Source organism: Neolamprologus multifasciatus, chromosome 13, assembly GCF_963576455.1.
Source record: "Neolamprologus multifasciatus chromosome 13, fNeoMul1.2, whole genome shotgun sequence".
NCBI classification, from domain to species: domain Eukaryota; kingdom Metazoa; phylum Chordata; class Actinopteri; order Cichliformes; family Cichlidae; genus Neolamprologus; species Neolamprologus multifasciatus.
The window spans coordinates 29,986,836-30,001,003 of record NC_140451.1 but is presented as its reverse complement, the minus strand read 5'-3'; the positions used below and the strand labels follow the sequence as shown (position 1 = coordinate 30,001,003).

At 39.8% G+C, this 14,168-nt stretch overlaps 1 protein-coding gene and 1 long non-coding RNA gene across 8 annotated transcripts in view; both read right to left on the bottom strand.

Annotated features, from left to right (window-relative positions):
- The window catches only part of nckap1 (NCK-associated protein 1), a 48,416-nt gene that overhangs the window by 15,176 nt on the left and 19,072 nt on the right, over positions 1-14,168 (bottom strand). For all 7 annotated transcript variants that reach the window (XM_085182923.1, XM_085182924.1, XM_085182925.1 and 4 more), the window contains 14 exons: positions 13,642-13,784; positions 13,430-13,520; positions 11,131-11,268; positions 10,615-10,663; positions 10,341-10,497; positions 10,063-10,119; positions 9,525-9,621; positions 7,162-7,268; positions 6,933-7,065; positions 6,492-6,573; positions 3,989-4,047; positions 3,641-3,786; positions 3,411-3,543; positions 2,410-2,529 (listed from right to left, as the gene is read on the bottom strand). In XM_085182923.1, the coding sequence (XP_085039049.1) occupies positions 2,410-2,529; positions 3,411-3,543; positions 3,641-3,786; positions 3,989-4,047; positions 6,492-6,573; positions 6,933-7,065; positions 7,162-7,268; positions 9,525-9,621; positions 10,063-10,119; positions 10,341-10,497; positions 10,615-10,663; positions 11,131-11,268; positions 13,430-13,520; positions 13,642-13,784 (1,512 nt within the window). The remainder of the gene's footprint in view (positions 1-2,409; positions 2,530-3,410; positions 3,544-3,640; positions 3,787-3,988; positions 4,048-6,491; positions 6,574-6,932; positions 7,066-7,161; positions 7,269-9,524; positions 9,622-10,062; positions 10,120-10,340; positions 10,498-10,614; positions 10,664-11,130; positions 11,269-13,429; positions 13,521-13,641; positions 13,785-14,168) is intronic.
- LOC146505774 (uncharacterized) lies at positions 11,856-13,423 on the bottom strand. The gene is made up of 2 exons (XR_014877614.1): positions 13,235-13,423; positions 11,856-12,231 (listed from the first exon to the last, which is right to left on the bottom strand). It is a non-coding gene; the product is annotated as an uncharacterized LOC146505774 (long non-coding RNA).

Here is a 14,168-nt window from a genome sequence, read left to right as displayed (position 1 = left end):
CATCTCATGTCTTCAACATGAGATGTCTTCAACATGAGATGTCTTCAACATCTCATGTTGAAGACATCTAACATTCAACATCAACATCTAAGAAAGATGTCTTCAACATGAGATGTCTTGTCTTGTCTTCAACATGAGATGTTGAAGACATCTCATGTCTTCATGAGATGTTGAAGACATGAGATGTCTTGTCTTCATGAGATGTTGAAGACATGAGATGTCTTGTCTTCAACATGAGATGTTGAAGACATGAGATGTCTTGTCTTCAACATGAGATGTTGAAGACATGAGATGTCTTGTCTTCAACATGAGATGTTGAAGACATGAGATGTCTTGTCTTCAACATGAGATGTTGAAGACATGAGATGTCTTGTCTTCAACATGAGATGTTGAAGACATCTCATGTCTTCAACATCTCATGAAGACATCTCATGTCTTCAACATCTCATGAAGACATCTCATGTCTTCAACATCTCATGAAGACATCTCATGTCTTCAACATCTCATGAAGACATCTCATGTCTTCAACATCTCATGAAGACATCTCATGTCTTCAACATCTCATGAAGACATCTCATGTCTTCAACATCTCATGAAGACATCTCATGTCTTCAACATCTCATGAAGACATCTCATGTCTTCAACATCTCATGAAGACATCTTTCTTAGGCAGTTAAACCAGGAGACTGACAGACATGTTTAAGGAGCTTTTAACAACAACAAGCTCCAGCAAATGACTAAATATTTATATGGACAAACATCATTTTATGCTCTGGGTATTGATGACAAAATGTTGGTCGATCTGAGAATCGATTTCAGTACTGGGTCAAACTTGCATAATAGCAAAATTATCAATACCATGTATTATTGTTTCTACATTAATAAGCCAGCAATTAATTTCTTAATGCCCAAAAAAGGGATCATTTACAACTGAATCAACATGTAGCAATTACATGTGGCAAAATATTTTACAAAGCCTGATTCTACCTTGAAATTAGAGCTGAGCGATAGAACGATAACGATATGTATTGCAAAATAACTTTTTCTCGATAGAAAAGTTAAACTATTGCGATAGGCCTCATCTCGCTTGTCCTCTTAAAAAAAAAAAAAAAAGAAAAAAAGAAGAAAAGAACAGCTAATTCAAATTAAGTAGCGCAGAGCCGAACCAATCACAGCCGCAGCGTCACGTCACGTGACTTGTTATGTACAGCACAAGTGCCAAGCCGCACATGTGTATTTGTTTGGGAAGCAGACAGCCGCCGTGCCGCCCGGGTAATGGAGGAAATGAGTGTGCCGACTAGAGAAAAATCAACCGAGAGCGTGATTGAAGAAGAGAAAACAGATGATGGTTCCAATGCCGGAGAGATTGTCGAACGGAAGAGCCAGAGAAGTTCGTAGTGTGAAGGTATTTTGGCTATTTCAAGTCTGACAAAAAACAGAGTAGTGCGCACTGTAAATTGTGCCGAAAGCAAGTCTGGAAATACAATAAAGCGGTGCATGCTCAATCTCTGACTGGAAGCGCTAATTCGTCATTCGGCTTTTGTCAGACTAAAGTAACTGTTAAAACAGTTTGAAAAGCTCAGCTATACAACAAGGAGAGATTGAGAATTTCCTTTTAGTTCTTAGTTTATTTGATATTGACAAAAGTTAGTCAAAGTCAATTTTGTCTGTTCTTCTGTAAAACAAACTAAGATTTATTTTTAGAATTAATATTTTGTTTCTAAGTGGAATTGACAATTTAGTCTGTTTCGCTTGTTCTATTTTGAAACTTAAACGCTTTAGCGGCTGCCTTTTGTGTAGTTTGCAATATTTGCCTTTATTTATCTGAAAAAGTCTCATGTTCCTTAAGTACATCTACCCTGTTGAACTTATTATGGGAAATAAATATTTAAATCAAAACAAGCTGCTGATTATTTCACATTTTACTTGTGAGCAACGGCACATTTAAATCTTACAAATATAGTTATTTGGCTGATATCGTGATATATATCGTTATCGCCTGAAATGAAAAAAACATATCGTGATATGAAAAAATCTTATATCGCCCAGCTCTACTTGAAATAAAGTATTTTTTTCATACTGGAAGAAGGAAATAAACTCCCGTATGTATTTCTCCTCTTGTGTGGAAGTCTGCATAACTGTAGTCCTGCTGTTTTGTTCCCAGTGGAAACCCTGACAGTAGTTTAAGTATAGATTAAACCAGATGAACTGGTCAGTTTATCAGATTGATTTTATTCTCAATAAAGTCTGTCAGCATCTAACCAGCGTTCAAACAGAGGGTGTTGGAGGGGTTGGCTGACGCAGGTGGTTAACCTGTATCACTGTCAGTCTGATCAGTAATTTGTAGCATTTGTATTCAAGCTAGAAATGTCAAACTGTCCCTGTAAACAGTAGGGTTTGTGTTCCTACCTGGTCACTGAGCGTACACTGCTCGGTGCAGATGTCGGTGATCAGGTTTCTGGCCTGTTTGGCCATTTCGTCCAAAAACATGTTGCACAACGACAGGCTTCGATCCCCTATGTGGTGACGCTGAGGAGGAGAGTAGGAAGAGACAAAAAGACCCAAAGTGAAATCACAAAAACAGCATAATCATCACACATATCACGCCTGATGCCCAGGCTCAGAGGGGGAAGCGGCTGTCAGTCAATGATAAAAATTGTATTGAATTTTGTAGAATCTGTTCCAAAAAGACCAAAACAGTTACTGCGGGGTGCCTGTTTAGATGCATTTTAGATGGGTATAAAAAAAGAAAGCCCAACTGTCTGCTGGTTCCAATAACAAGTGTGTTTATCAGTGTCCTTCAGTTTATGCCTATACTGAGTCAAATTTTGCTTTTCACTTCCAACCAGCATTGATTAAAGCCACACTCGATTGGCTGAACATCCTTGAACTGTAATGTGAGTTTTTTCACATGAAAAGTTTCTTGTTCTTCCAGGTTTTTCCTTTTTCCCCTTTAATTTTTAAACATTAAATCATCTGAGTGTGAAATTGGATTAAAACTGGGAAGTCAAAGACTCCACATTTTTATATTTGGAAAATTCACTAAAAGTTGACCAAATGGGCACATTTTTGTAACATTTGCTGACATTTTGACCAACTGACACCATCAAACATACACAGAATTGGCCATTAGGAGATCCTATTTGAAGGGCAGCAACACGTGTTGATTATGTCCTCGTTTACATTTAAAAAGAAGAAAATGTGTCTCGGTTGATTTACTGACCTCTATGCATTTCCCTTCATTACATCTCCCCATCTATCCCCCTTCCTCTGTACCTTCCGTTCAACCCACAGTTATCTATTCTTGGGAAACTTTCAAATGTCCTCATCTCCCCATCTACAGGCCCCATTATGTAAAATTAAAAAGAATATCACACAAACTGGGTTTTTGTATGCATGTGTGTATTTACCTCCTCGGGACAGAGCTCATGTGTACAGGACATGAAGTGTGTACAAAGCAGAGGGAAACAGACTGAGTGGCGGCTCTGGGAGGGAAGCTCCAAGCACTGCTGAAACATCTTCTCAAATGCACGGCTGTAGAAGCTACACACAAGAACAGAGAGAAAAGGAAAATATACATATTTAAACTTATGTCTGAATTACGCACAGGACTTACCAGAGTTTCACATGAGTGTCTCACCAGAAAATAGACAGGTCTGATGTCTCCACAAGCATCTCCACCAGAGAGTCCACCATCTTTGTGTGGAAGATGATGGTGTTCATCATTTTACCGAGCTCTTTGTGATCGGCTAAACCGAGACTGGCTTTAGAGACGCTTGTGTAGGCCTAGAGAGAGGAATAACAGCACAAGCAGGGCATAAAAGACGAATCCAAGTTCTTTTTTGTTACATATTGCACTACCCGACTTTCTGAACAGCATCGTTAATATCACATTAAATATTTTATTATGTTTTAGTTTTCAAGGAAACTATGTTATCCTTGAAAGACTTATTTCAAAAGAATTTAAGCACGAAAGTTGTGTATATACCTGCAGTCTGAACCAATCCAGTCTCATGCCTCTGAAGTCAAACACTTCTCCATCCTCCACTGAAACACACAAATCACACTCAGTATTTTAGTAACTTTAATTATTAATAACTGTACTACGATCAATACTGCCAGTGCAACTGCAAAAATAACGACTCGTCCTTAGGGATGGCACCGGTTCTGTCATAAACGGTAGTAACCAGACCGAAAAGCAGCGCACATTTCGGTGCTTTATTTTTCCTGAGCTGTGATACGCTTTAGATTCTAGCCAATCATTTTACGCTTCCGAGGATAGTAGGCGGGCCCAGGTACGTATGTTCTTTTAGAGCAGAGCTACAGATTAAAAATGTCCAAGGCGAAGCGGTCAAAAGTCTGGCTGGACTTCACAGCAAAATATGCAAACTCAGCAGCTGCAACAAGTGCTTTAAGCTGATACTGTGATACTGTCAAAGGAGGTAACACCTCGAATCCGATGGCGACGCATAGCGTTTTTTTTTAAAGCCGAGAAATGCGCCGTATTTGATAGCTTGCTGCGAGACCTCACACCGTGCACATCTACTGCGGGTGTGGTGCCTGTTATCGGACCCGGAATTAGCAACATCCCCCAAAAACCCGAAGAGTAGAGTCCTGGCCCCTAGCCCTGCCAGTGTAGCAGAAATGATGACGGATGATGATGCAGCAGCAGCCGTTCTTCTCTGGGTGAGTAGCTTAATGTTGTTCGTGTGTAATTTACATTGAGTAGGCTAACCACGTTATTACATTAATGCATGTAAGGTGAACTAGCAAACACCATCATAGCTACATGCGGCTGTCTTCTTGTTTGATGGCAGATACTCCCTTCACCCTGGACAAAAAGGCTAAAATGACCAAAGAAAAAGTGGAAAACAGTTAAACATGAGAGGTTTTTGGACAAAGTTTGTGTTTTTTCTAGAGATGGACCGATCCGATATTACGTATCGGTATCGGTCCGATACTGACACAAATTACTGGATCGGATATCGGTGAGAAATAAAAAATGTAATCCGATCCATTAAATATCAAAAAAGCACCTCACAAAACTTGCTACACGGCGTAACTCGGCTCATAACCGTAGCACGTAGCAGCAGTATGCATCACGTGATAGAGCAGCTGTGTGTATTTGTAGCCTTGCTAGCAAACCAGCATTTCATCTCCGAGGAAGTTATCCCAGAGAGAAGTAAAGCAAGTGTGTAAGTTCATCTCTGAATGTTTGTAAAGCGTTCCCACGTTAAGCTTAACAACCGAGATATGGAGCGACTGCCTCTCTCTCTCCCTCTCCTGCTGCTGCTTCAATCGTGAAACTGCTTAATGATCAGCTGATCGGCTTTTCTGTCGCGAGTCCGTCTCTCTTGTTTGTTTTTGGCCCACTTCTCACCAGAAAGAGGAAACCAGCGGCTGAACAACAGCAGCACTATTAGGCTTGATAAGCTGTTGTTAGAATTTATTTAATATTACTTTCTACACCAGGATCCTTTTCTAGCAGCTGACCGCTGGTAACTGTGCAGGGGCGGATCTAGCAAAGTGTAGCCGGGGGGGCCGATAGGGCATGAACAGGCAAAAGGGGGCACAAAGACATACTTTTCTTTCTTATTCTCATTTAAAATGTCTAGCTTTTAATAAATAATTATCTGAATCTTACACCCAAAGTTTTAATCTGATATAAAATATATAGAAGTCCATTACTGTATATAGTAACTGTTAAGTCTAATATAGTAAGCTATACTACTTTTTCCTTCGGGAAGATACCATCCGTGCAGTCTGCAATTCTGTTGAAGAAAGATGTTGAATCTATTTAATTATTCTTGAAAAATAATTTATTTTTGTGCATTTTCCCCCCTGCATCAAATTAATTTTGATTACATCGATTAAGCATCATGAGGTGGAGGGTGGTTCCCTTTTTCTTTTTTTGCTGGGAGTTTGCAACCCTATTAGTATAGTACTCATACCAGAATAGGGAGGATGGAGCAGGTTTAAGTTTATTAGATTGATCAGTGTTGCTGAACTATGAAATATTTTGGGCGCAGTGTATTTTTTACATACAGGTTTAACAGAATAGCTTTAGTGTTGTTATTTATTTAAACTTGAGTATAAACTTATACAAAATGCAGCAAGATATTAAAAAATTTTATTGATTAAAAAACACACTATATCGGATTCGTATCGGTATCGGACATAAAAAAGTGGTATCGTGCCATCTCTAGTTTTTTCCATTGATTAAGCACTGCTTCCAGCCAAGAATGATACCATATATGCCCCATAGCTGCAGAAAAGGCTAACATTGTTATCTTTTTACAAAAAAACAGCTGAACATGAGGTTTTTGGACCAATTTTGTGTTCTCCATTCTTTAAGCACCGGTTTGAGCACCGTTTAAGCACTGGCACCGTTTCAAAAGTACCGGTTTGGCACCGGTATCGGATAAAACCTAAACGATACCCATCCCTACTCGTCCTGGTATTTCTCCTGATCTTCCATTTAACAGTCTTACCTTGTTTAACACTGAGAGAAGTCATGGTGTTGACAAATGAAGACATGATTATAGATTCATCCTCTGGACACACAGACAGGTTCTTTAAAATAAAACAGAAATGAGGTTGATTAGACAGGACTGTAGATTCATCTTTTAAATATGACAAAAATGTTAAATAAATAATACAGTACATTAAAAAGTTTGAAGAGCATTATAGAAACAAAAAAGGTGAATTTTTATATTAATATTAAAAACAAAACATGCTTTTAAAATTCCGTTACAGTAAATGTAAGTCCTATAATCTGACACCTGACATAAGCAGCCTCACAGCCATGCTGGATGGTGACACCAGCTCAATAACACCATGTTTTAGGAGGAAAGCAATATCAGATTAAATGTGACTGAATGCAGTAAGAGTGCTTAGTCTCAGGAGTTTGTATTTTTTTTACATGTTCCCACCTGAACCAGTTCATTCAGCACCACAGCATCAAACCCAGACAGGTACTGGACGTAGTATCGCTGCATCACAGGGCCGTACTTCCTGACATGAGCTCTGAGCTCCTCCATGTAGAAGATCAGCTCAGCTATGTGTCTGCAAAACACACATACACACATTAGCAGGTGTGAAGACGCACGTGTGTTTATACAGGCATGACGCGTGTACACAAACACACTTGTCCACGCTTACTTGTCTATGAAATCATCTGTGCTTTTCTTCTGGATGTTGTCTGCGTGTCGAAGCAGCCAGATGATCTCATCACGGGCGAATGACAGCGCCATGAACACAAACAGCGCCTAGCAGACCAGAAATTTGGAGGGAAGTGGTGAGAGAGAAGCTCGCAGCATCTGCGTTCTCCGAATCTCTAAATGCAATCTGAGACTTTATGAATGCCTTTGCAACTATTGGTGCCGTATATCGAGTTCCACTAGGAGAATTGGGCTGGTAAAGACTCTAAATGATGCATAATTTAAAAGACATTATAACTAGGGGTGCAACGATACTCGTATCGATATTGAACCGTTCGATACATTGCTTTCGGTTCGGTACGCATATGTATCGAACAATACAAAATTTTTAATTTAATTTATTAATTTTCCTTCTGACGATGCTGTCTGTGTTGAGCGCTCAGTGGATCTGCGCTCGACAGTGCAGCCTAGGCGGAGTAGTCGAACGCAGATTCACTGAGCGCAGGGCAAGCTAGCAGACAGAAGCTAAGCTCTCCTTGCAACATGGCAAATTGAACCTCCCCCACCCTCATTCAGATCTGGCGTTTGGAACTATTTTGGTTTTCATGTGAAGCATGACCTTGAAGGTAAGCGCGTCATGGACAAAAGTAAAACAGTATGTCGGATGTGCCACGCAATGCTCAATTACATTGGTGGGAACTAGTGCGTTAGCGCAGTTAGCTCGTTAACATGTTGGCCGTCCAGCCCCACGCACGGGGCGATCCGCGGTAGCTCGTTAACAGAGATTTGCGTGTTGTGCCATTAACGTCATTTCAACGAGATTAACGCTGACAGCACTAGTGGGAACACAACGAATATGACTGCACATTTACTCCGACATCATCCTAGTGCAAAGACAAGTGGAAGCAGACAAAAACAACAAGCACGCATGCTACAAACTTTAGCCGAGTCATTTAGACAGCTGTTAGCACATGATTCTCCTTATGGGGACCTGATATGTTTAATATGCTGCTGAGAATATAGCCCAGAAGAAGCGTATAGTATAGCTTTTATTTTGGAAAGAGACATTTCTCTGTAATAAACTCTCTTTTCCAAAGATGAGTGATTTCTCCATCAGATAGATTAATTTTCTTTATTACTTTGTTGTTTCAGCAACATTAAATTTAAAAACTGTACTTTTGAATTAAAACATATATTTAGAATTTTAATAAATGACAAATTAAAAAGGCATGAACATTTTTTTGTATCGAAAAAATATCGAACCGAACCGAACCGTGAATTTTGTGTATCGTTGCACCCCTAATTATAACATATTTTATATAACTGTTGCACTCTTTTACCTATTCCATTTATTCTGACTGAATTTCAGCTATAATGAAAACAAAAGGTTATTTCATTCCATGTTAGTTTTATATTTACTGGGATCTGTGTGCTCTCCCACGCACATACATGAAAAGCTGAAGAAAGGTAAAGCAACAGGAAAACCACCCTGTACAGAACTATAAACATCAATGGCAGCAGGAATGATATCACTAAAGTCTAAGAACATGGAAAGGATGATGGCAAAGCAACTTGTAGAATTGCATTGATCTCTGTAAACGCCAACCTGCTCTGTAGAGAACATAAAAATGGCTGAATGAGGATGGCTTTGTAGCTTGCCTGAGCTAACACTATTGTAACTGTGGTTTGTGGTGACCTCTCAAGCTCTGTACACAAGATCCGGTTAAATTAATTAAAATAAATGAATTTGAAATTAGTTTAGGTCTATCTAATGGGTTTTGGTCAGTTTAAACAATAGCAACCATCCTGAGCAACAAAAAGCAACTAAACAGGTGATGCTGTAGTATTTAAGGCAGCTTTTTATAATTCAGCAGGTTGCAGCCCCTTTCATTTGACATGTTTTTAAGTTATGTGAGCCACTGTGAAATGAACCATTGCTTTGCAAAGACCACTTTTTGAAGTCTTGAGCTGAATGTGTTCACCAGCTTAGTGTTTTTGAAGCCTCACTAGAAACTGGGCAGATCTGATTGTGAAACTGAAGTTCAACACAAATCATAATCATGTCCTGCCTTATAATCAGTCATGACAGTAATATGGACCATGATTTAAAATATAAAGATCATGTTGTATTCCACACAACTTAAAAATAGAGATTGAGACGATAAACACCAGCGATAAGGTCACAGATCAAATGAATTAGAGGATATTTCCCCCTGGACTTGCATAAAACCCAACTTGTTTTTGTAACAAAAACAAAGTTATGTCCTGCTGAAAGAAAGAAGGTTTAAACCAGAAACAGGAAGAAACAGAAAGTCTATGATTACAACTGAACAGAGTGTTATTTGCAGTGTTTTTTTATATTACCTTTGGACCAAGCAGTCCAGGTTGGTCAGCTAAAACAGTGGCGAGCTCTTTCAGAGCTGATCTGAGGAACTTGCGCCTCTCTCTGTGCATGGAGCCTCTGTAGGCAGCCAGAGAGACCGAGGAAGTCAGAGCAGTGCATCAAAACATACAAAGCATTGTGATTAAATGGTATTCTGACACTTTTAGGACAATCCCGCAAGAGGACAAAAAGTAAGTAGATGACAGTGACAGCAGAAGAATAAGAATAAAGATGAAAGGGGAAGACGGAATAATTATTGAGGATAAAAGCAGAGATGAGGCATGGGGGGAAGACGACGAATAGAGGATAAATGAAAAAGGATACAGAGAAAAAGGTGATGTTTCACAGTGAAGCTTCCCGAGAGAGGGTGGAAGCAAATGCTAAAATGACAGTTAAAATCTTTAAATAAAAGACCAGGAATATAAATTAATAATATAGAAAATGGGGGCATTAGAAAAAAATATATAAAATGTGTATTTTATGTTTGTATGAGACAGTATGAAACAAGGTTATACATACGCATGAGACAGGGCCTGTTCTTTGCACTCCCTGATGTCATTGATGCGTTTGTTGTACCTGCAAAACACACAAGAGGAAAGGATGCTTGAAAAAGAGCAAAATGGGAAAACTGGGACAGAAAATGTCAATCAAATCTTCAAATTGCTCAATAAAAATTCAAACCACAAAGATATTCAACAATCATATCAAAGTAAAAAAAGGAGACATGATCACAGTTTGTGTGATTGTGCACCAGTTAAAGAGCGCCTGCCTGTGTCCACATGGACACATTGTCATACCCTCTGATGTTCACAAAAAGGTCCTCGGCAGCCTTGTGGATGTGGAAAACTTCATCCCTGAACAGACAGAGACAGGTGGAGCTCTGCAGAGCCAACTTCCACAAAGACAGCGCTGCTGCGTCGCTATTCAGCGCCACATGACACAGGATGAAGCCAACTACAGAGAGAACGGAGAGAAATACAGAGCTAACTGCAGACTGAAGCCTTTTGATCGTCTGGCACCCAATTCACATGATCAGAGCACTAGAGTCGACTCTTCTTCTACACTACTTACAAACAATCCACTTTTCCATCGTGTCCAGTGACAGGTATTCACAGGGCATCTAAAGACAAAGACACAGTTGAATTCAGTTTTTCCAGTTGTATCACTTGGCACAAAGAAGCTCTGACATCAAAAGCCTGCACAGAACAGGTTAATAGATTATTGAGAAGCTTTAAATCAGGGGTGTCAAACTCAAATACACAGTGGGCCAAAATTCAAAACTGGAACAAAGTCGCGGGCTAGCGTTAATATTTATTGAGAAAAAAAAAATCTTCCTCTAGATATAAGAATGAATCTTTTCTTATGGACTCAAACAAGTTTTGGTGAAAAACTGAATATGGAACAAGCAAAGCTGAATACTAAACAATATATATATTAGCTGTATAAAACCAGTAGGCCAGCTCTAATAGTAATTTGGTATGGCTTTGCGGGCCAAATTTGGCCCGTGGGCCAGAGTTTGACACCTATGCTTTAAATGATCATTCAGATCATACAGATTATTTTAAGACAGTCAATCGGGATACTAACAGTGTCAGACTGAGCAGGATTGAGCATTGTGGAGGGAGCAGAGATGAGAGAAAGCAGCTGGGCGTTCCTCCACTGGTCAGCTGACAGATTCCTCCTGGGATAGACCATCTGAAGGCTGACCAATGCATCTGACAGGGACTGCAGGAGGAGAGACAGGACTAAATTCTTCCGGTAAAAAACTGACTCTTGAGTTACAGTACGCAAACTTGGAACTTCAACAAAAAAAACAAAACAAAAAACCCTTTATAGTGTTGTTAAAGTCATGAAAGTCATGAAAGTTGTTAAACCATGCTCTTTGTTTTCAATTAAGTTTAATTGAAGTATCAAGCCTGATTTAGACCAGCAGTCCCCAACCCCCGGGCCTCGGACCGGTACCGGTCCGTGAGTCGTTTGGTACCAGGCCGCGAGAGTTGAGGCTCAGGTGTGAAATGTATAGTTTTCAGGGTTTTTATCAGTTTTCAGCGTTATTTTGTTATCGTTTTTATCGTTAACTCTGTTTTCCTTGGTCTTTTCACGTGTGTTATGAATAAATCTTTTTTCGGTACCGGTACTAGTTTTATTTTGTTGTGTTTATCCGCGACACCTTAAAGGCCGGTCCGTGAAAATATTGTCGGGCATAAATATACGGACATAATATTGTCCGTGGCGCAAAAAAGGTTGGGGACCGCTGATTTAGACTTCTGCAGGAAATCAATGTCCTCATTTTTTATCGTAACCGGAAACTCTCCCCAACCCTATGCTGTAACCTTCTACACCATTCGAGTCGCTGCGAGCTGTGTCGACCCAACATGAGGCACATGTCGGGTTACGGAAAATGTTACAGAGTAGGGCAAAAACCGAGTTTCCAGTTAGGACGGAAGTCACAACGTAGATTTCCCACGCAAGCATAAGTCATGCATGATTTGAAAAGTATAAGTCTGTATGTTTGTGGACAATATGCCACATGGACTAAGCTCAGTGAGGCATTTGAAATGCTATGGCAACAACACTAACCAATAAAAGCAGACGTATCTGTAAAAACTGTAGATCATGGTGCATATACCAGGGCTATTGATCAAGGAAAATCAAACCAGTGATTATTTTGATCAGTACTGACTAGGGCTGCCACGATTAGTCGACCAGTCACGATTACGTCGACTATCAAAATCGTTGACGACTGATTTAATAGCCGACGCTTCGTTTGAAGCTTTGTAAGATCACAAAAGATGCAGGAATAAGTAGTAGGATTTAAGAGTGTAATAACGGACTGAAACAGAAGATGGCAGCACTGCATGTACAAGGATGCCAGCTGCCGTTAAACCCCGAAGAAGAAGAAGCTCTGTCCCAGAATTCATAGCGCAGCCCAGCTCAGTTTCCAACAATGGCGGCAGCTAGTTAGTTTTAATATTACTCTTATTATTCTTTCTGGGTCACAAAATAAACGTTTAACATATTTTCAGGTGAGAATGTATCTGTGTAAACCTCAAATATCTGCTCGGTTTATCAAGACACCACATATTTTAAAAAGCGCTCCGACGTTTTCGGAGACGTCTGTTACCCACTAGCTCGATAGCTAGCTGGGGGCTAGGCTAACTAGAGCCGTGAGAACACCGGACTCCTGGCAAATCGTTTTCAAACCCACCGCCGTCTTTCGCTACTCAGGTTAAACATATATAAGTCACTTAGATAACTTAAAAATGTTATTGTTTTGCTTTTGTTTTTAGTATTTTATTTGTTCCTGAGTAAATCGGTTTGGCTGAGATTAAAGTTATAGTTTTTACACAGCTGTATGAACGTCAAGAAGACAGCTGATTATCAGAAGTGTGAGATGCTCGAGAATTTACTCCGGTGTCCCGTTATGTCTTAGATAGCAAGTTTATTAAACTTCACCGAAACAATCTGCAAATTTAATAAACTATCATCTTGTCTTTATTTTTAGTTAGCACATACCTTAAACACTTAAAGCTGTAAGCTAATGATAGTTATATAAGAGCAGATGCTGCTGGTGCGATAAGCTGTATGTTTTATGTCCAATGGCTTTGATTAGTCGACTAATCGCAAAAATAATCGGTGACTAGTCGACTATCAAAATAATCGTTTGTGGCATCCCTAGTACTGACATCACATTTTTATTCAGTACAGCTACAGGTGTATACACAAGTGATCTACATGGATGAACAGAATAGACGGGTTCCTTTACAGAAACCTTTTTCCTAGTTCTAGTATAGATCTTGCAAACCAAAAGCTCTCTGCATCAACTATCTTGCATTTGTACAATGTTAAAAACCTACATTTCCCAATGCACAAACAATTCTCCCACCTTTCCATGTGGAACAAACTCCTCCATCATCTTCTTCAAAGGGTTCTCATAATCCACAATCATTTGGCCCAACCTGGGGTACTCCCGGTCACTGCAGCAACACACAGAAGTAGTGACGTAGTGTCTAAGTACCTGTTTCTACTAACAGTTTATGCTGCTATGATGTCTGTAATAGTGTGCAAACTTCTCACATCAATCTAACTCTCAGTTACCTGGCTCCATGCGTCATCTCGTGGGCATAGTTGTAAAGCCCTATGATGGCTTTCCTCTCCTCTATGCGAGAAAGGATTATCATCAGAGTAGTGTATGTTACCACCAGATCCAGGTAGTTCTTAGTCAGGTCAAAATTCACCGTCTGATGGGGGAACACAGGTGTGTCATTACATGAAGCAAACAACAAGAAAGGCAGCGATTACAACGAAACAAGAGACTATATACCTCCATCAAGGCTGAACACTTCCTCTAAAGGAGGGGCAGGCAATTAATTTCCCCAAGAGGCCATATGAGATACTGGGACTGTTGTGGAGACCACCACCAATAAGATTTTAAAGAGATAAAATTGAGCAGAACTGAGTTCAGCTTACTGGAGTAGCCCCACAACAGCCCCAACAGGCCCTGGGGAATTTTAATTACCGACTCGTGCTCTGAAATATGTATAAATTGAGTTTATACATGCGCAGGTGATCTGGATCCAGTTTAGTCTGTAATATTTTCAAGGACATCAAGATGACATCTTCCA